We start from the raw sequence: 21,849 nt of genomic DNA, 5'->3' as shown, positions 1-21,849 counted from the left end.
AGACTTAAGATGCAGTATTTTTTATCAACTCCCAGGAAGACTGTGATCCCTATATGGTTCAATCTATGGTCCATGGATTTGGATTTGAGATTAATAGAGCTTTACTACAAAAGATACATTCTTATTTTTCATAAAGACCCATTATGTAATATATACACAAATACTTCAGCCTTCTTCGTCAAAACCCTGAATGAATGGTTTGAGGCTCTTCCTGTTCCTAAAGCGAGAAGATATCATTGGGCTACACTAGCATGCAACAGGGACGAATGAAGACGTTACTTGCGCCCGCTCGAGCAAATCGAAGATCAACGGGATGACAAGTGACGTACACAAATATTAAGAATAAATAAAAACCAGAAATTTATTTATACAACAATCAGTTAAATACTGTGGTTTATAAATTTCATTTTACATAATCATTAAAACATTTACAAATACGTGTATGTGTGTACATATATATAATATACACAAGACTCCCACCTGTATGTAACTTCTGGTCCATTTGTGCTATCTCCTATCTGTAAGAGAAATCTAAAATGTTAATTTTTAAGCAACTTTTTGTGTTGGAGCTTTAACTGCCACAATTTTGCTACATGGTTCACATTAATGGAATAATGCTAGGAACACAAACTTGTAATTAAAGTGCATTTCAGGCAACCTGAGCTAGGTTTTCTTTTTACACAGGTATCCACAGTCCATATGGACTTTTTTTCTTATCTATTTTTGGGGATCCTGAAGAGCTCTCGTCAATGGTAGCTTGTGCTGGTTTCTGAAGCATTGGCTTTGCTACAGAATTCTGAAAGAGAGAAAATTCTTGTCAGCTTCTGAAACACATACAGTATACATGTATTTTCTGCTCAGAACACATAGGTAGTGCTCAAGGGACCATGTGAGGAAACAGATCAAGCTTATAGTCTAACAGAGCTCTAGTCCTCTGAGCTATCTCCCCAACCCTGAGGGGTATTTTTAGGGTGGAGATTGGTTTGAGGGTCACACCCAGAAGTACTCAGCATTTGTCCAAACCTTCCACATGCAAAGCATAAACTCCATCCCCATGCACCCCTACTTCAAGTTTTATTTTTTATGTACATTAACATTAAAATATTGTTTTGCAGCACAGAGGACTGAACTCAAAACCTCACACATGCAATTCAACTGCTCTAGGCTGAAACACCCCAATCATTAAAATAATCTGAGATTTGCTTTTTAAATATTTCAACAGTGGGCTTGAATGTGCGGGACAGGGCAGTGGAGATAGGGTGTTTGCTTTGCACATGATCTGCCCAGGATCAATCCCCAGCAACTTTATATGGTCCCCCAGGACTCGACAGATATAATCCCTGAGTATTAAGCTGGAAATAAAAACTCTAAACCACCAGGTATTGGCCAAATTAAAAAATCAAAGAACAAAAAAACCTCAACCCCCCCCACCCAAAAATAGAAAGTGGATATTAAATGAAAGCATTATGTCGATCACTTGCAAAGAGGACACACAAAAATGTCTATTTGTAAAGTGACTTAGGTGTCAAATGATCACAAGAAGGAAAAATATAATGAAACCTTTCAATGAGAGGTTTCTCTCATAGAAGAGATTATGTTCTACATAAAACTTAAGCCATCGAAGATATAAATATATATACTTACATTAGAACTAAAAGCTATGCTTTTTTGTTGTGAAGACTTTTCACTGTGGTTTTTAGTTTCCTCTTCAGCTAGCTTTTCCGACAGCTAGACATGTAAGAGAAAAGTATATATATTTAGAAAAATAAAACAAAAACCACAGTGCCACTGGTTTGCAGTACTGTATTAGAAAACAATCAAAACATGAAAACTTAAGTGGTAGAAACAAATAAAGTTGGAGCTAACTCTGGAGGTAACTCACAGCCTAGACAAAGTACTCTTGAACTTTCTCAGTAATAAAATTGGTAACAGACTTAAAACATAATTGCCCCAATGCAGTATTTTTATCCCCTTGACGGAAATTAAAATAACTTTAAAATTAAAGTCACATAAAAATATACCTAGATTCAAAGAAGCCAATCTTTTGCCAACTGGACAACTAAGCATCTCATTCAACTAAGATTTTGTGCTCTACTTATACTTAAAGCCACATCTAGATCGGAAAGATAAGTTCATCTAGTCAGCATATCTTTCGTGAGTTAATAATCCATTCTTAACTATCTTAACCTTTTAAAACTATTAGTTTTAAGCTTTGAATTTCACCCAGTAACTTAAAAACACTGTGCAATATGGTAATGCACATCCTGGAGAATTATAACAAACTTATCTGCAAGTGAAGCAGGCCTCCTCTTCTGTAATCTCTCAAAACATCTGGAATATATTGCATATATTATAAAAGGGACATCTGTATCACTGATGCCCCAGCATTACAAAGTGTACTTTTGCCTAAAAATTGTCTTATCTAAATAGTTCCTGACCCAAACTCTAGCATGCACATGGACCTACCAAATGAGAAACTAAGTTTTCAGTGTGTGTATATAAACTTCAAATTAGTTAAACCTTGGTTGCTTTTGCCCATGTACCAATTACCAACAGATTTTCTTCATCAATGCCTGGAGACCACATTCATGATTTCTATAAGACAGAAATAAAGCAGATAAACTATACTGTATGCTGAGCACAGACTTTGTGGGAACATAATGGTGCAAATGAAAGCTACAGATACTCTGTAAAGAATTAGAGTTGACAACTATATAGAAATCACTAAAGTACCAGTTTGAATTTTTTTATTAATCGTCTAAGTAATTAGTACTTTGTCAACTGGAAATTAAAGTTCACTAATCTCCCATTTTCATACGACAAACCCTATCTAGTACTGTCAGATGTCATATTTTTATTTTAAGTGAATTATTAATTAGCTACCCTTTTTCAAATAGTGTCAAATTGATCAGATTTGGCAGTACGTTTCTGAAGATTTGGTAGAAACCCAAAAGACTTACCTCAAACTTTGCACCATTTGGGACAGAGAGTCCAGAGTTTGTTTTAGATAAGGAAACATTTCTGAGACTGGCCGGTAAGTCAAAGTTGGCTGTTCCTAAGGCTTTTGCTGCATTGGCTTTTGCTATTTCCAACAGCTCCATTCGATCTACAAAATAAACACCAGATGTTTATCAGTCCTGTAGAATTTCACCAAGCTCAGAAAAACAAAAATAAGACTATTTTTACTTAGAATAGCAATATAAAGATTTTATTTTCAGCCAGGGAGAGTGTAGTTAAGCGGCCCACACAACATATGGTTGGGGAATTGGGGTTTGTCATGCTCTTGCCTTCAGCATCTTGAAACACCCAACCAACTTACCCTCCAAACCCCCTCCCCAAAATATTTTATTTCTCACCAGTGGAATACTACTCAGCTATAAGAACTGAAAGCTTGGGGCTGGAGAGATAGTGCAGCAAGGCATTGCGTTGCACCCAGTCAACCTGAGTTCAATCCTGGGCATAGCATATGATCCCCTGAACCTAGCAAGGAGTAAGACTGAGTCCTGAGTAGACCCACTGAAGCCCAGGAGGGAGGAGTGTGGGGTGATATTTTGCATTCTGCTATACAACATGGAAGACTTTGGATTTCATCTAAAGTAAGCAATACTAATACCAGATCATTTCACTTACACATTAAAAAAATCAACAACCAAGGGCATTCTTGTAGTGGAAGGGCAGGGCAATAATGTACACCACAAGCAAAAACATAACTACTTCTCTAGGGCCAGAGTGAAAGTACAGCAGGTGGGGTGTTTGTCTTGCACTGTAGAACCAGGTTCCATCCCCGCACCATATATGGACCCCCATGCTCCACCAGGAGTGATCTCTGAGCACAAAGCCAGAAGTCCTGAGCATCACAGGTGTGACTTAAAAACAAAAAAATACTATCGAATCATGCAACCTCAATTATAATAATTTTAGGGGGAAAACAATGAGGTGATAGAGAATGTCCAATGAAAACTAATCCTTACACTAAGGTATGGGTAGATAAAGAGATAAAGGAAGGATAGTGGCACTTTTGTGGTGGGCTTAGAAATTACAAACACTGTTTCCATAAAAATAAACATTTAAACTCTAACATTCTTACAATATCTTCATACCAATATAAAATATAGAAACAAATCCTCTTACAAAACCTTTTTTATGGAGAAAAATAAGCATCCCTGATAGCAGTTGTTTTCTGTACCAAATGCCAAAATGCCCCATTTTTTGCCTCCGCAAAGATGAATACGGAGGGAGTGGAGTGATACTAAGTTTTTGAAGACAGTTAAGTAGTTGTCTTGCAAAAAAAGCCCACCCTGGTTCAATCCCTAGTACCCTATTCGGTATGTGGAGTCCCACCTGGAATAAGTCCTAAGCACATCAGCTGCATTCCCGAAACAAAACACAAAAAAATGAATTCTGAACATCAAACTTTTTTTTTTTTTTACTTTTGGGTAACACTTGGCGATGCACAGGGGTTACTCCTGGCTCTGCACTCAGGAATTACTCCTGGCGGTGCTCAGGGGACCATATGGGATGCTAGGAATGGAACCCCGGTCAGCCGCGTGCAAGGCAAACGCCCTAACCGCTGTGCTATTGCTCCAGCCCCTGAACATCAAGCTTTTTGAAAGACATTTTATATCGTACAACTGCCATAATGAACTAATGATATATTAATCTACTTCCCAGAAAGTTTTTTTTTTTTTTGTCTAACAGATGGCTTTTTCCCCTTTCCCCTCTTCATTCAAGTTCACAAGTCATCTCTTCCCTCCCCCACTTTACCCAAGAACATTTATTGGGATCCCCCCACCCGGCCGAGGCCATCAAGATGCCCTCCCCCCTGGAACACTGGGAAATTCCTTTTCCTTCAGTTACGCAAAAACCATGTTTGCTTTTAGGCTTTTTTCCCCATCCTATTGTTAGCTCAGCAGAGGCTGAGAGTGGGTAAACAACAAAGCCACCAACACTAAAGGGGGGGGAAAAGAAGGGTAACGTTTATGGTGCCAGGGATGGAACCTGGGTGGGGTCGGCTGTGTGCTTCAAATCAAGCGCCTTAACCCCAACTCACCAGCCCTGAAAAGCCTCAAACCCAACTGCCAGCCACTAGGAAAGAATATGCCGCGGCCCGGGGGCGGGGAACCGGGGCGCCTTGACCCTCCCCCCTCTCTCCCCGCACCGACACTCAGCTTTCAGGCCCCCGAATTAGCAGCCCCTCGAGCCGCCACCGCTCACCTTTCTCACTGAGCCGAAAGGGGGTCGGGCTCCGGGACCGCGTCCGGGATCTCCCCCTCCAGCTCCGGCGCTCCTCGGGGAAGCCCGTGCGCCCGAAGCCGTAGTAGCGCCGGCCCCGCGGCCCCGCGTACGCCCGCCGCGCGTACGAGCGGCCCCGCGAGCGGGAGCGGGAGCGGGAGCGGGCGCGGGCCCGCGGGGAGGCGCGGGAGACCCGCCCGCAGGAGGCGGAGCGCCGGGCGCGGCGGCCGCGGGCCCGCGAGCGGCTCCGCGAGTAGGAGCGCGAGTAGCGCCGGTATCTGCGCGAGGGCCGCCGCCCCGTCCGCGACCGCGACCGCGACCTGCTGCTGCGCCGCCGCCGCCGCCCCCGCCGCCGCCGCAGGTCCCGGCGGCCCCGGGACGACGCCCGGCTCGATCCGCTGGAGCGGGAGCTTCGGGAAGAGGAGCGGCTCCGCGACGCCGACGTGCGGCGGCTCGACTGGCCCGAGCGCGACGCGGACGGAGAGGCGTCGGGCGGCGAGCCCGGCCACAGGTCGTTCACGTACTCGGACATGGCGCCCCGCGGAGCCGCGGCCGGCTGGGCAGGTCACTCCCTGAAATAAACAAGACGGGGAGGGGGGGCCGGAAGTCAGCCTCGCGGCGCGGCCCGGCAGCAGAGCCCGCTCGCTGCAGCCACGACGCCCCGGGCCGGCCTGTCCCCTCGGGGGTCCGGCGCTGCCGCGGCCACCCACAGCTGAGGGGCCTGCCGGCCCGACCCCGGCCCCAGGAAACTCACGGCAAGCCGCCGACACCTCACACGCCGAGAGAAGCCAATGGACTCGTTCCCTTCCGAGACTGAGAGACGAAAACGGGTTTTCTTTCTCGTCGCTGTTGTCAGCTAAGTCCAGAGGCTCGCCTCCGAGAAGCCGACGCCAGAGGAGGAGGCCGCCGGGCCCGGAGACGCGTCGAAAGCGCCAGAAGCCAGCGCCCGGAACTGGCGCGGAGACGTTGGCGCGATGGGCGGGGCCGACCCCTCTGTGACACCGCCCTTCCGCCCCTCCGCCCCGCCCCGCGCGCGCGGACTGCCGGGAGGAGGCGGGTGGCAGAGCTGACGGTTCCCATCTTCCGTGTATCCCGCTGCCTGCGGTTGTGTTAGCGCCCCGACTCAGAAACCCGTCAAGTGAGGCGCCAAGTCGGACTTCGGGGCTGTGGGCCTGACGGCTGTGACGGGAGTGTTGTCTCCACCTCCTGAGGACTTGCAGATTCGGACAGTTTCTCGCTGGGACTCTCGGGCCACTTTTGTGTCCGATCCGCAACGGCCAACGCCCTGCGACATTCCCCGGCTCGTCAGGAATTCTCAATTCAATAGCATTTTAAGAGAGTTTTGCCAGGGCCGGAGAGAGAGAGGTTGAGGCGCTTGCCTTGCACGCGGCCCACCCTGGTTTGATCCCTGGCTTTCTGATACTCATTGCCAATTCCCTTACCCCTCAACTTTGCTGGCTGCGTCACTATTTCACCCTAACATTTTTTCTTACTGATCTTAAGTTTTGAGGAAAATAGGGACTGGAGCGATAGCACAGCGGTTAGGGCGTTTGCCTTGCTTGCGGTCGACCCGGGTTCGATTCTCAGCATCCCATATGGTCCCCTGAGCACCGCCTGGAGTAATTCCTGAGTGCAAAGCCAAGAGTAACCCCTGTGCATCGCCAGGTGTGACCTAACAAGCAAAAAAAATTAGAGAAAAATAAAATATCCTTAACAGTTGGTTTCTATTAGATTTCTAGGGAGAGGAAGAGGAAAAGAAAAAAAATCAGAAGGTTAAAACTATTTACATTGATTTCTGGGCTGTTCAGAAGCCATAGATCATGTTCTCAGCAGTCATCTTGGGAAATAATCAACCTTTTGATAGGTAGTCTGGCTGGCTCACCAAATTATTGAGATTATATGGTACTGTAGCACCAAATTACCAAGGTAATCATCTGAAGAATGAAAGCTCCAGAGGTGAGACAAATCATCCAACAAGCACCAGCAGAGTGTATGGAGAGGCACAGAATAGGGGGAGATAGCTACTATAGTGTTAGCAACCTCCTGCCTGGCCTGACATGAATTTGCCAGCTAAGTGTGAAAGGAAGGTTAGGACTAGTAAAAGTCTTTACAAGCTCCTGCCAGTTTCACTAAAAGCAGCCATCTGGGCTGGAGTGATAGCACAGCAGGTAGGGCGTTTGCCTTGCACACTGCAGACCCAGGTTCGATTCCCAGCGTCCCATATGGTCCCCTGAGCACCACCAGGAGTAATTTCTGAGTGCAGAGCCAGGAATAACACCTGTGCATTGCCAGGTGTGACCCAAAAAACAAAGAAATAAAAGCAGCCATCTATGCACTTGAGACTACTCTGGTCTCAGCCACTTGAGTTTTGGGGGAGCCATAGTTTCCAGCCTGAGGGAATGTATACTCTGCAGGAAAAGGAAAAACTCCCACCCTCCATTTTGTAGATTCACTTATCTACAGAAATGAATTTGAGGGGAAGTAGAAAAGTTTTATTAGGAAGAATGAGAAACGAAGGAGTGAGTCAAACAAAGCTGAGGAAAGAAATAATGCACTCTGAGTTAGGATTTGTGGGAAACTCCAAGATGTTGGTCTGTGAAGCAAAAGGAAGAGGAACTATACCCAAGCCTGGATGTGAGCAATTCCAGAATGAAATACTGTATGTGTCGGTTTTAAGATGGCCCCAACAAGTGCTATTATCACAAATGATTAGTAATTTTGTTTTTGGACCATACCTGGCAATGCTCAGGTCTTACTCCTGGTTCTGTGCTTGGGAGTCACTCTTGGCAGTGCTTGGGTATATTCTGTGCTGGGGATAGAATTGGTGTTGACTGCATGTAGCAAAGCACCCTACCTGCTCTCCAATTTCTCTAACCCCCACTTAGTCACTTTTGGCAGCAGGGGGTCGAGGTGGCGGCACAGCTGGCAGTCCTCAAGGCTTATTTCCTGGCAGGGAATCAATCCTGGATCAGCCACATGCAAGACAAGCACCTTACCTGCCATACTATTAGGCTAATACTTTTTTTTTTTTTTTTGCTTTTTGGGTCACACCCGGCGATGCACAGAGGTTACTCCTGGCTTTGCACTCAGGAATTACTCCTGGTGGTGCTCAGGGGACCATATGAGTTGCTGGGAATCGAACCTGGGTTGGCCGAGTGCAAGGCAAACGCCCTACCTGCTGTGCGATAGCTCCAGCCCCAGGCTAATACTTTTTAATCACAAAATGTTGCGTATAAAAAGTGACTGATACTTACAATATATATCGCCAGCACTCAACTCTGTCCCTGTCAGCAAAAATAAGGAAAATCTGAGAGTGTCATACCTAGAGAGGAATAAGAAGACAGGACAACTTAATGTAAGATTCCTAGTAGAATAGAAAAAATCCTGGAATAGAAAAGAAAACACTGTGGCTTAAAAACTAAATATAAACTATGGACTTCACTGTATCACTGTCATCCCATTGCTCATTGATTTGCTTGAGCATGAACCAGTAACGTCTCCATTGTGAGACTTGTTACTGTTTTTGGCATATCAAATACGCCACGGGTTATTTGCCAGGCTCTGCTGTGTGGGCAAGATACTCTCGGTAACTTGCCAGGCTCTCTGAGAGGGGTGGAGGAATCGAACCAGGGGGTCCGAGTGCAAGGAAAATGCCTTACCCGCTGTGTATCGATTCAGAAAAAAATTACTGTTTTCATAAATCTTACTCTCACCTGGGCCGCAGAATGTCCAAACCCAGAGAGAATACAGAGATGAAGGAATCAACACCCGAGAGACTGGTGCTCACCAAGCAGCCTCCTTTTGCTGCAGTGAAGAGCCTCATCAACTCCCCGCCAAGAGAGGAGTCTCTGTCTTGGAGAGAATAGAACAAACCTTTGCTGGAATCCTTTCTTCTTTCGCACTCATCTACAGAAAAGAAGACTGCATAAGCATACATCCTTCAATTGGAGGGAACACCAGAAGCATCTCGCTGCCAGAGAAGACTGTCAGTATCAAAGGTACTGCCCATGAGAAAGAAGCCGAGATGGCGAACAACCTCATGCCGACTGTCAAGCAGTCCAACGAGATGCAGTGGGAATATCACAACATGGCTACGGACATCATCTCTGCCACACAAAAACCACACCCCGTAGCCCGACTTGATATGCAACTCATCCAGCAGCTGCGGTCCCTCATCCCCCATGAGAGGAAGCTCATTGCTCATGTGATCCAGACTCTGAAAATGGACCTCTCTGAGCCCCAGGTGCAGCTGGAGTGTGCCAACCTCCTCTCCAGAACCGGCCTCCTGATGAAGCTTCTCCGTGAGCAGCAGGAAGTAAAGGTTTCCAAGACAGAATGGAATACAGACCAATGGAAGACTGAGAACTACATCAGTCTGAGTACGGAAGGCCAGGGTGAGCAGAAACAGCCAGAGGCAAGTGAGGTGAGAGAACAGATATTTTTTTAAATGTAGTCTCATGCTGAGTGAAATAAGTCAGATCCTTACAAAGTCTAACTGAGCAGCAAATATTTGTCTTGAATACTGGCCATTGGTCCTTAAGGACCAGTGGAATAATTGTATTATTATTTGTGTGTTTGCTTGTTTGGGCGCACATTCAGAGGTGCTCAAAGTTTACTCCTGACTTTGTGTTCAGGGGTCAGTCCTGGTAAGGCTTGAGGGACTGTCTGGGGTGCTGGCGATCAGGCCCAGGTTGGCTGCATACAAGACAGGTACTTTATCAGATCAAAATGGATTAAAGACCTCAACATTAGACCACAAACCATAAGGTACATTGAAGACAAGGTCGGCGAAACCCTCCACGATATTGAAGATAAAGGTATCTTCAAAGGTGACACGGAACTAAGCAATCTAGTAAAAACAGAGATCAACAAATGGGACTACATTAAACTAAAAAGCTTCTGCACCGCAAGAGATACAGTGACCAGAATCCAAAGACTATCCACAGAATGGGAAAGGATATTTACACAATACCCATCAGATAAGGGGTTGATATCAATGGTATATAAAGCACTGGTTGAGCTCTACAAGAAGAAAACATCCAACCCCATCAAAAAATGGGGCAAAGAAATGAACAGAAACTTTACCAAGGAAGAAATACGAATGGCCAAAAGGCACATGAAAAAGTGCTCTACATCACTAATCATCAGAGAGATGCAGATCAAAACAACCATGAGATACCACCTCACACCACAGAGACTAGCACACATCCAAAAGAACAAAAGCAACCGCTGTTGGAGAGGATGTGGGGAGAAAGGGACCCTTCTTCACTGCTGGTGGGAATGCCGACTGGTTCAGCCCTTCTGGAAAACAATTTGGACGACTCTCAAAAAATTAGATATTGAATTCCCATTTGACCCAGCAATACCACTGCTGGGAATATATCCCAGAGAGGCAAAAAAGTACAATCGAAACAACATCTGCACATGTATGTTCATCGCAGCACTGTTTACAATAGCCAGAATCTGGAAAAAACCCGAATGCCCCAGAACAGATGACTGGTTGAGGAAACTTTGGTACATCTATACAATGGAATACTATGCAGCTGTTAGAAAAAAGGAGGTCAAGAATTTTGTAGTTAAGTGGATGGGCATGAAAAGTTTCATGCTGAGTGAAATGAGTCAGAAAGAGAGAGACAGACATAGAAAGATTGCACTCATCTATGGTATATAGAATAACAGAGTGGGAGACTAACACCCAAGAACTGTAGAAATAAGTACCAGGAGGTTGACTCCAGGGCTTCGAGGCTGGCCTCACGTTCCAGGGAAAGGTCAACTCAGAGAAGCGATCACCAACTACATTGTAGTCGAAGGCCATGTGGGGGAAGGGAGTTGCGGGCTGAATGAGGGCTAGAGACTGAGCACAGCGGCCACTCAACACCTTTATTGCAAACCACAACAGCTAATTAGAGAGAGAAAACAGAAGGGAATGCCTTGCCACAGTGGCAGGGTGGGGTGGGGGGGAGATGGGATTGGGGAGGGTGGGAGGGACACTGGGTTTACGGGTGGTGGAGAATGGGCACTGGTGAAGGGATGGGTTCCCAAACTTTGTATGAGGGAAGTATAAGCACAAAAGTGTATAAATCTGTAACTGTACCCTCACGGTGATTCTCTAATTAAAAATAAATAAATTTAAAAAAAAAAAAAAAGACAGGTACTTTATCTGCCGTACTGTCACTCTGCCCCCCAGTGGAATAATCCTAAATACATGTACTGGACTTCATGCCCTATTTATTCTGAATTAATACAGATGACCACTTTGTTTCTCCTTTTGTTGTTGTCAATCATAGGTGTCAATTTAGGGTTTCTCTGTGCGCCCCCCCCCCACCATACGACACTTGTTTACTGATTACTAATTTGCTTGCTTGGAATTTATGTCAGTAGATGCTCCCGACATTATCTCCAGTTATCTTTCATGATGAAAAACAAGCTCTTCCTTTTTGACAGAGTAAGAAGAGTCCATAAGAAACATGGAAGGGGAGTTCTTGAAGGTTTTCCAGGCCCGAAAGAAGAATAGCAGCACCGAGCTGATCATTAAACCGGAGAAAGCCTCATCAGAGAGAAACAGCCTGTCCCTTTTCATGAGTGAGCAGCTAGACTTCAATGATGAGAGCGATATCATTACTGTGCGAAATTATATCATGCCTTATTTCCAGGATGGAACATAGAAGATGTTGAATCAACATTGTTCCCCTTCATTAAGCTCCTTTTTTCAACTATGCAAGATGGAGCAAATCCTCTGGATCCTTTAAAGAACAGCACAATTCTGATGTCTACAGCCCACATCCAACAATTCAACATACAATAAGTTGAAGTCCCATATTCTGGAAAGCTTGCGAAGTGCAGAAATTCAAGAAAAAAATCCACGAAGCTAGAAAGAGAGAGAAAACTGCCATGCTGGTCCGTTCCAGTCTTTTTGGGCCCAAAATTCAATGCCAAGCCAAATATTTCTGAAAAAATTGAAAACTGTCTGGCCAAAGAGAAAATGCTTAAGAAAGGTTGAGGAGGGGGAGAGGCAAGCCCTGCAAATGAGCAGCGTGCTCAAGGACCCAGTATGTGTGGGGGGTGCGGGGGGGGTTCGTCCAGAAGAGGCACTTCAAAGAAGGGGCCAATCACCTCAGCCAAAGGAAAGGTAGGGCTCGGCCCATGGCAGGGAGTGTTGTCCTAGAAAGAAGGCTCAGGCAGCTGGCCCCAAGGGAACCAAAAGAGCTTCTCTTGGCGGGGAGGCCCAGGAAATTGGTGGAAAACTCCTTCAGTGAGGAGTCATCCTTCATCTAGGAGCACAAGCCGGCGGTCTCCACAGCCCTGGAACAGTCCTCCATGGACAGCCCGTCTGCCGCCACTTCTTCTAAAGTCCCACCTAAGTTGAAAAACAAATCCAAAGACTTGAAAAACACTCTCTTCGTTTTGGAAGATGCAGATGCTTGAGTGTTGGGGTCTCAGTAGCTGGCCTGAGACTTTGACGAAACCCCCTGCCCCTGAAAGCAAGAGCCGGCCCTGTTTCCAGGGGCCCTGCACTCCACACACTCCTGCATTCCACACACAGGCACTCTGGTTGAGGAGACAATCGGATGAGGGGTGTGACAGTTAACATTTACCTGAGCTAGTTAACCCGGCCCTGAGATTGGGGAGTACAAATCATTAACTAGCATCTATACTGAGCTCCACGAGATAAGAGTGATATATGCGTGGAGTACCCCCCACCCCAGATTATGTGCATAAAATCCCCTTGTAAGAATCAATAAATGGAGTCTGCTTGACCACCAGGCTCCCCCGCTCTGCTCGGTGACCTTCTCGGTCAGGTTCTTTTTTGGTAGTAGGAATCCTGTGGCGAGCAGAGGGCCAGGGCAGAGGCTTCTCCCCTTCCCACTCACTCTCCCATAGGGAGTAAGTCCGGTGACTTCAGGGCTCATACTCCAGTGTGCCGGGATTGACTGGCCAGGACCCCGACACTCAAAGTTTTGAGCATGAAGTTTCCCAGCCCCATGCCACACAATAGAAGAAATTACCATTTTCATAAATCTTACTCTCACCTGGGCCACAGAATGCCCAAACCCAGAGAGAATACAGAGATGAAGGAATCAACACCCGAGAGACTGGTGCTTGCCAAGCGGCCTCCTTTTGCTGCAGTGAAGAGCCTCATCAACTCCCTGCCAAGAGAGGAGTCTCTGTCTTGGAGAGATCAGGACAAATCCTTTCTTCCTTCACTCATCTACGGAAAAGAAGACTGCAGAAAGCACACATGCTCCAAATGGGGGGAACACCAGAAGCATCTCACTGCCAGAGAAAACTGTTGGTATCAAAGGTACTGCCCATGTCGCGCCTTCCGCCCAGAGATGAACCAAGAGCCGCGGCACGAGAAGCAGAGCCTCCCGCCTACTGACTGTGATCCTGAGGTCTCCTAACCCATTTTGGCACCAGAGCAGATTCTTGCAGCCATCCGTTTTGACTGTGAACTGAGCTAAAGTATTAGAAACCCAAAACCGCGCGGCCGCTATCGCGGCCGCGCGGGCTCAAAGTCTTCACTTTTACCAAGGAAGAGAAATTATTAGATGATGCTTATTCAGCAGGCCTGATTGTTGGGGAAAATTTCCAATCAACAATAGTGAGTTCTGTATGGAAATATGAAATGTACTCAATATATAGAGAGAATAATGGGAATATCATCAACTACTTAGATGGGGGTGGGGTGGGAGGGGGGTGTATTGGGGTTCTTGGTGGTGGAACGGGTGCACTGGTGAAGGGATGGTGGTTTAATCAGTATTTGACTGTGACTTAAACCTGAAAGCTTTGTATTTTTTTTGTTTTCACGGTGGTTCAATAAAATATTTCTTTAAAAAAAAAAAAAAAAAAAAAAACAAAGGTACTGCCCATGAGAAAGAAGCCGAGATGGCAAACAACCTCATGCCGACTGTCACGCAGTCCAACGAGATGCAGTGGGAATATCACAATGTGGCCACGGACATCGTCTCTGCCACACAAAAACCACACTCTGGAGACCAACTTGAGATGCAGCTCAATCAGCAGCTTCGGTCCCTCATCCCTAACAATAATGAGAGGAAGCTCATTGCTCACGTGATCCAGACTCTGAAAATGGACCTCTCTGAGCCCCAGGTGCAGCTGGAGTGTGCCAACCTCCTCTCCAGAACCGGCCTCCTGATGAAGCTTCTCCGTGAGCAGCAGGAAGTAAAGGTTTCCAAGGCAGAATGTGATACAGACCAATGGAAGACTGAGAACTACATCAGTCTGAGTACGGAAGGCCAGGGTGAACAGAAACAGCCAGAGGCAAGTGAGGTGAGGACAGACATTTTTTTTAATGTAGTCTTATGCTGAGTGAAATAAGGCAGAAGATGGACAGACATAGAATGATTACACTCATTTATGGGATATAAAAATTAAAAAAAATTAGTATGAGATTAACACCCAAGAAACAAGGGCCAGGATGAATGGTCCACAATTGTAAGCCTGCTTCAAGGGCTGGGAGAGAGGGCAGCTGGGATAGAGAAAGGATCACTCTAACGATAGTTGGAAGGGATTGCACTGGTTGGGAGGTGTATGCTGAAAGTGGGTAAAGGATCAACATGATGACCTCTTAGTATATGCATTGTAAACCATATTGCCCAAAAGGGGGGTGTGGAGTGAGAGGAGAGAGGAGACAGTAAGAGAAACGGGGGAGGAAACGAAGGGGAAAAGAGGGGAGAGGGAGGGAGGTAGAGAGGGGGAGAGAGGAGAGAGAGAGAGAGACAGAGACAGAGAAGAAAAGTTCCTGCCATAAAGGCACAAGTAGGCAAGGTATGGGGAGGTGGCAGGAAGGATACGGGGGTATTGTTGTTGGGTAATGTACACTGGTGGAGGAATGAGTGTTTGAACATTGTATAGCTGAAACTGGATCACAATCAGGAAAGCTATTAACTGTATCTCACAGTGACCAGGATCAGGGTCTTCTGGGGCTCTCAGGCCATGCCGTGAAAGAACACAGGCCAGAAGATCAGGGTCTCCTGGCTCTCTCTCTCTTGCTTGCTCACTCTCTTTTTTGTGGCCACACAACTTTGACTACAATAATGATTGTCCCTTTACTTGTTTATAGAAAGGTAGCACTGTTCCTAGGAGAGGTAAGAAGAGGACCTAACACACCAGATAAATTGTAGAAGGAAAGGCTACAGACAAGATGCTGTAACAGATCTGGTGTGTTCTTTAAGAACATATTGGGGGACTGGAGCGATAGCACAGAGAGTAGGGCATTTTCCTTGCACATGCCCAACCTGGGTTTGATCCCCAGCATCCCATATGGTCCCCCAAGCACCACCAGCAGTAATTCCTGAGTGCAGAGCCAGGAGTAACCCCTGAGCACCGCTGGGTGTGACCCAAAAAGCAAAAAAAAAAAAAAAAGAACATGTTGGGGCCAAGGAGACAGTTCAACACGAGTACCCCTGAGCACTCAGCCAACAGTAGCTCTGAGGACCCTGAGTATGGGCTGAAAACAAAAACAAAACAACCCTAAAACATACAAAACAAAAACTTTAATCCTCTCATTTGAGAGAATGGGGTTTTAGACTAGTTAGAATAGTTTTAGAATAGTTAGCCATTTTTTAGAATGGGTTTAAGAATCCTTCCCATCTTTTTGTCTAATTGTTCTTGGGTGCTGGAGCGATATTACAGTGGGTATGGCACTTGCCTTGCATGCCGCTAACCTGAATTCTATCTCCAGCATTCCTTTTGGTCGACCAAGAGTGACTTTTGAGCGCAAAGCCAGGAATAACCCCTGGCCCCTCACAATAATGCATAAAAATAATTGTTCTTTTTTTTTTCAGCTCACAAAAGAAGTTCCGGGATATGGCTATAATAATCTTGGCAATATCTGTGACTATAGTCGTGATAGTCACTTGTCACTTGTCATCCCGTTGATCTTCGATTTGCTCGAGCAGGCGCCAGTAACGTCTCCATTCATCCCTGTTGCATGCTAGTGTAGCCCAATGGTATCTGTTCGCTCCAGGAACATGATCGTGAATGAGCTCAAGAGTTTCCGAAGACAGGCGTCTGTTTGTGGTTTTTCCACTCTCAGCATTCCTCATGCAGTCATGGATGTGCTGAACCAGTCAATCATATTCCTCGTCGATGTTGTCAACAATGGCATCTTCGCACATTGCCGAAATAGTGCCAGTTGGTGGTTATTCTGGGAGTTCTCTTCTTAAACTTAAACTTTGCAGTCCTTTCTCCCCAAACTGTGAAGTAGAATTTTGCATGAAGGAGAAGGTGGTCCGATCCTGTTTGGAATTTTGGGACAACAGCAACATCAGTTACTAAGAACTAAAGGAAAATAAACTATAGACTTCTGTTAATATATCAATCAACCTGGTTCATTTGTTGCAACACATGTACAATATAAGTGTTAATAAAAAGGAAATTTGGGACAGTGAACATTAAATGGGAACTTGTATATTACCTATTTTTTAATTAGTATTTAAAATAAATAGGAAAAAGAAAAACACTAACACTGTAGTCTAGATACCAAGGAGATGACCACTGGTGGTAATGATGGTACAACGTGAACATAAATAATAACACAAAGGATAACGTGATATATTCTGTTAAAAACTTTAGCACAAAAAGCTTCTTATGAATTTTATATATTACCACAAAAAAAAAGTTTGCCATTCTTTCTGCCTATAAGTTTGAGAACCAGATGATTTGCCAGAATCACATGGCTAAGAGGCAATGTTTGCACTTCGATCTAGATTTGTCTGATCCTACTGTCTTTTTTCTCTCTCATTAAGTCCACACCCAGAGATGCTCAGGAACTATACCTGATGAGTTGCTCAGTGCCCAGGCAGTGCTTGATCAAACCTGATCTCATGCAGGGCACGTGCACTAGCCTTCTGAGCTGTCTTCCAATACCCCAGACTTTCCTTTTGTTTAGGGTATAGATGGTATCATCATCATCATCAACAACATCCCGTTGATCATCGAATTTCTCGAGTGGTCTCAGTAACATCTCCATTCGTCCTAGCCCTGAGATTTTAGAAGCCTCTCTCTACTCATCCTTCCCAGCGATGCCGCATTGGAAGCTCTTTCAGGTTCAGGGGAATGAGACCCAGCTTGTTACTGGTTTTGGCATATGAATACACCTGGGGAGTTTGCGAGGCTCTCCCATGTGGGCAGGAAACTCTCGGTAGCTTGCCAGTTTCTTCCAGAGAGAGAAGTAGGCTATAAGATATCCGGAAGCTTGCTTTTAAGTCTCTGGATGTTAGCCATTGATGGGATTCCAAGGTGCCGGGGGCAGTCCTTGGGTGTGACTGCCTAGCTACTGGAAAATGGGAAATCTGGGTAGAAGAGGCCCAGTCCCGATCTGAGCAGGCTTGGCAGTCTCAGCCCCAGGTCCCACACACCTGGGTTCCTCTGCCGGTTCCTTCATGCATGAGACTCGTCCGAACGTGTGGAGAGGAGCATTGAGTATGGCTGTGGCTAGGCTCTGGAGGTCTTTGGCCAACGGGAGCTCTGCTTGGGGCGGGGAGGGAAGCTGGAGCCCATCCCCTTCCAGGGGCCCTGGAGAAGACAGCCAGGTGCGCGTGGGCAAGAGACTCTCTGCCAGAGAGCAGATGGTATCAAGAGTGCCAAAATTTGAATCTCTCAAAATTGTGTCAGGGACCCTGGCATTATCACAATTGTAGAGCTATGAATTTGCTTGTTAGCCTTTTTTTTCTGTTCTATTGTTTTTTTCCAATGTTTTACTCAATTTCAAAGAGTAATCGAGGGAGTGATATAATGCATGTTCATTTGTGTGTATGCCCAAACTAATTCTGCAGCTGCTATTTCCAATTGAGTATTGATGTATTTGGGGGAGACAAAAAAACTTGGAATTGATTCAAAAGGACTTGCTAGTCTCATCCCAGACTTTTGAGATTCAGTCTCCATATGTGTTTTCACACTCCTTTCCCCATGTTCAACACCACATTCTTTTCTGCATATTGAGCATTATGCTGTTTGGATTAGTTACCTTCCGATTCCAGTTGTATGTGTCCTATCAATCATTAAAAAGCACAATCATTTAGTTTACTTTCCAGGATTTTCTCGATCATTATGTTAGTATATTTTTATAATTTCAACTCCTAGAAAAAATGATTACGGGTTAAAATCTAAACTACCTCTATGCAAAGCACAACAATAAATGTTACTTTTTATATTCAGAATTAGAATTTAAGTTGATTAGAAAGAATGCTACAATGAATCCATTATAGTAAACCATGGCCGCCAGTATGAGTGGTCACAAAAGGCAATCATACTTATTTAAAACTGCAGCTTCAGGGCTGAAGTGATAGCATGGTGGTTAGGCATTTGCCTTGCATGCGGCAGACCCGGATTGATTCCCAGCATCCCATATGGTCTCCTGAGCACTGCTATGAGTGATTCCTGAGTGCAGACCCAGGAGTAACCCCTGTGCATCGCTGGGTGTGACCCAAAAAGAAAAAAAAACCTGCAGCTTCTTCCTTATAAGGAGGACATTGTATGAATTTTTTTATCCCCTGTCTTCAGCTTTCAGTCCTAATTACTAAAAACCAGAATAGTTTTCATTGAAGAAAGGTTCTTGGACCATGAGACTTTTTTGAAATATTCCATCTGATGTGGCTGGTCACCAAAAAGTAATTAGTTATTCTCCAGTTTTTATGAATGAGGTGCTATCTGGTGCCATATGTGCTATTTTGAGTGTAGCAAATTCTATTTGGCTAGCCTTTCAGAAACATGCAGTCCAAGGCAAATCAAATCAGAAAGGTCAGACACTCAAGAAACAGTGTTGACAGGTCATGGATGCAGAGTCAGCAAGAACATCTATGGGACCCTGTGAGAGGGGAGCAGGGAAAGAAAATAGAGGGCATGTGTTGGATCCTCCCTTTTTCTAACCCAGCACCTTAATATGCATTGTGATTGATTCTGTCCCTTGGAATCAAGGATGGATTTATGTAGGTAATTGGTCAGGTATATACAGTAGGTGTAAACTACTGTATAGACAGTAATTTATGTAGGGTTTCATGTGAAAACACGAAAAACTGAATTGTCACAAGATTTTGATTACAATATGTGGTGGAAGTGTGGTTACCAGAAACCCTCCTGCCTTGCTTGTGTTGACTCTAAAGATCCCAGAGATGCAGCTGACACCCTTCTGATAGCTAGAAGGGAGAACTCTGTGTGCTTGTCATGTAAAGGTGACAACCCTAACACAAATGGAAATCATGGCCCACTTCCCCTTGCTGTGGTCACTCTGGAGATGATTATGGGATTAAGACACTTCCACCTTCCGCAGATCGCCAAGACTGAGAAGCTTCCCCTGTAGCCTGTGTAAGTCTTGTTAGAGACAGAGACATTACAGTGAGAGAATTTAGACATAATTTTTTGTTTTGTTTCCGTTTTGGGGCCACACCTGGCTGAAGTTCCTCCTTGTTTTGCACTCAGGATCATGGCAGTACCAGGGATTAAACCCAGAAGTTTGCTTGCAAGGCAAGTGCCTTACCTGCTGTACTCTCTCTTGCCCAACATCACAATTCTTCTCTAAGTCTCCTAGATGACCTAACTCATGAAATAAAAGACCAGTTCATGCAAGGCCGGCTTCTAAGCTGTGGAGTAATCCTCCTAGTACTTATCTCTACTGTTCTTGGGTGTTAGGTGTTAGTCTCCCATTCTATTACTTTATATTCCACAAATGAATGCAGTCTTGCTATGTCTGTCCCTCTCTTTCTGACTCATATCCCAGATTTTTTTTTTTTTTTGCTTTTTGGGTCACACCCAGCAATGCACAGGGATCACTCCTGGCTCTGCACTCAGGAATTACCCCTGGCGGTGCTCAGAGGACCATATGGGATGCTGGGAATAGAACTCGGTTTGGCTGCATGCAAGGCAAACACCCTACCCACTGTGCTATTGCTCCAGCCTTAATCCCAGATTTTTTTTTATCTTTCATTCTCTACTGTATTATAACATAGCCTCTGATAGTTTAGGTTTATTGGGTTACTCCCATCACACAAAAGTGCTCCCATTCCTCTGTGTTTATTTATAGCTTCTTTCTTAGTGTTCTGTTGACTTGTAAATATTGTTTTTCTCCTCCTTGAGTCCTTTGCATAATTTATTCAGAGAAATGTCCTTTTTGTATGGATACAGGAAGATTTAGCAAATGCTATGCTTTTGTAACCTGGGAGTCATTTGACTGTACATGATATTTTCCTCCTGGGCATCTGTTCTCTCGACCTAAACCTCAGCTGCCCTTACTTCCTAGCACTCCCAAAAGCAGGTGAGGGACGGGACGTACCCAGGGCAAGCGATGAGTTTTGTGCTACCCTGGATCGAGATGGGCCTGGCAAAAGTGCCTAGTGCTTAATATAAGTTAAGAGCTTGGTCATGGACAAATGCTGTCATGATCCAAACAGTAATAACTAGATTTGGACCCTGCTAGGGTTAGGAATGATTAATCTGGCCTGAATGCTGTAGTCTGAGTCTGGCAAAATGTTGCCAGGAGAGCTGCCTTGCAAGCCTCAATGTATCTCTTGCTATGTCCATACAAAAATAACTAGTATTAAGATGTTAATGAGTGTTTGGACTAAGGAAAGGAGAAAAACCTTAAGAGGTATTTTATCTGCTGGCAGTCAGGAAGGGCTTTGGAATGCTCGGCCCTCAGGAAGGGCTTTCTTACTTTTGCTACCTGGCTGTGTGTAGCCTAGAGGACAAGGTGAGGGGAGACAAGGGAGAGAGACTAGTGAAGAGGGAGAATCCAGAGCTGCGGTAGATCCAGAGAGAGGACAGAGCTAGGAGTACGGGAGGTGAGAAAGATGGAAGATTGAATAAACGGTAACTAATCAGCAACCAGCTTGGTCCTCATTCTTCCTTCGCCTGTCAACGTCCTGATCCAACCCATACACAGCAGTTCTGGAGCACCGAACTCGGGCGGTGAGACAGAGCCGCCTGGAGAGCCCGAGAGTGCACACGCCCCTCAGCGTGCATAGTTTTTTACACTCTACCACTGCTCTTCCCTCCCACCTTTCCTTCCTTCCTTCCTTCCTTCCTTCCTTCCTTCCTTCCTTCCTTCCTTCCTTCCTTCCTTCCTTCCTTCCTTCCTTCCTTCCTTCCTTCCTTCCTTCCTTCCTTCCTTCCTTCCCCCCCCCACAGTGCTCAGTAACAATGCTTGACAGGACTGGGGATTGAGGTTGGGATGGAAATCATATGTAGTGCAGGAGGAACCAGGGTTGCTGCAGAGATCTCATATGAGGCAAAGACCTTAACCTTTGTACTGTCTTTCTGGTTAACTTTGTGCATTTTTTTTGAGGGATAGGGGCATACCTGACTATGCTCAGGGCTCTCTCCTAGTGGTGTTCAGGAGATATGCGGTGCTGAGGATCAACCAAGGTCAGCTGTGTGCAAGGCAAGTGCCCTTGTATTGTCTCTTGAAATTGAGACACATAAAGATTTAATTCTCTATTATTTGAAAAGGATCAGAGAGGCACATAATATCAAGAGTTGTTACATTGCAGGAGCTAGAGGAATAACACAGCAGGTAGAGCATTTGCCCTGCATGTGGCTGACCCAGATTTGATTTCCAGCATCCCATATGGTCCCCTGAGCACTACCAGGGGTGATTCC

At 45.4% G+C, this 21,849-nt stretch overlaps 2 protein-coding genes across 4 annotated transcripts; one reads left to right on the top strand and one right to left on the bottom strand.

Moving 5' to 3' along the window:
* Positions 1-336: 336 nt before the first annotated feature.
* Positions 337-6,218, bottom strand: RSRP1 (arginine and serine rich protein 1). The gene is made up of 5 exons (XM_055138662.1): positions 5,987-6,218; positions 5,215-5,804; positions 2,961-3,106; positions 1,645-1,728; positions 337-796 (listed from the first exon to the last, which is right to left on the bottom strand). Exons 2-5 carry the CDS (start codon positions 5,762-5,764, stop codon positions 677-679), a joined length of 900 nt encoding a protein of 299 aa, XP_054994637.1. The 5' UTR covers positions 5,765-5,804; positions 5,987-6,218; the 3' UTR covers positions 337-676.
* A 239-nt stretch (positions 6,219-6,457) lies between these two features.
* Positions 6,458-16,654, top strand: LOC129404879 (leucine-rich repeat-containing protein 37A3-like). 3 transcript variants are annotated; one of them, XR_008630214.1, is made up of 4 exons: positions 6,458-9,655; positions 11,677-13,534; positions 14,093-14,523; positions 16,041-16,654. XR_008630214.1 is itself a non-coding variant. In XM_055138664.1 (3 exons), the coding sequence occupies exons 2-3, from the start codon at positions 14,119-14,121 to the stop codon at positions 16,191-16,193; spliced, it is 558 nt and encodes a 185-aa protein (XP_054994639.1). In that variant the 5' UTR covers positions 13,366-13,534; positions 14,093-14,118; the 3' UTR covers positions 16,194-16,654. The 3 variants fall into 3 exon arrangements, 2 of the variants coding, with proteins under 2 accessions (XP_054994638.1, XP_054994639.1); XM_055138664.1 differs by lacking the exon at positions 6,458-9,655 and having other exon boundaries at positions 13,366-13,534; XM_055138663.1 differs by lacking the exons at positions 11,677-13,534; positions 14,093-14,523.
* The last annotated feature ends 5,195 nt before the right edge of the window (positions 16,655-21,849 follow it).

The sequence above is a fragment of the Sorex araneus genome, chromosome 5 (genome assembly GCF_027595985.1).
Source record: "Sorex araneus isolate mSorAra2 chromosome 5, mSorAra2.pri, whole genome shotgun sequence".
In the NCBI taxonomy this organism is placed as follows: Eukaryota; Metazoa; Chordata; class Mammalia; order Eulipotyphla; family Soricidae; genus Sorex; species Sorex araneus.
Note: the sequence above shows the minus strand (reverse complement) of the source record. Positions and strands in the feature narration are given on the sequence as shown.

Coding starts and splice junctions, on each gene's coding strand:
- RSRP1 (XM_055138662.1), bottom strand. CDS start 5,764: ATGTCCGAGTACGTGAACGACCTGTGGCCGGGCTCGCCGCCCGACGCC. Junction 3,107..5,214: donor CTTTCGGCTCAGTGAGAAAG/GTGAGCGGTGGC, acceptor TTTATTTTGTAG/ATCGAATGGAGCTGTTGGAA. Junction 797..1,644: donor GCATAGCTTTTAGTTCTAAT/GTAAGTATATAT, acceptor TCTCTCTTTCAG/AATTCTGTAGCAAAGCCAAT.
- LOC129404879 (XM_055138664.1), top strand. CDS start 14,119: ATGGCAAACAACCTCATGCCGACTGTCACGCAGTCCAACGAGATGCAG. Junction 14,524..16,040: donor AACAGCCAGAGGCAAGTGAG/GTGAGGACAGAC, acceptor TTTTTTTTTCAG/CTCACAAAAGAAGTTCCGGG.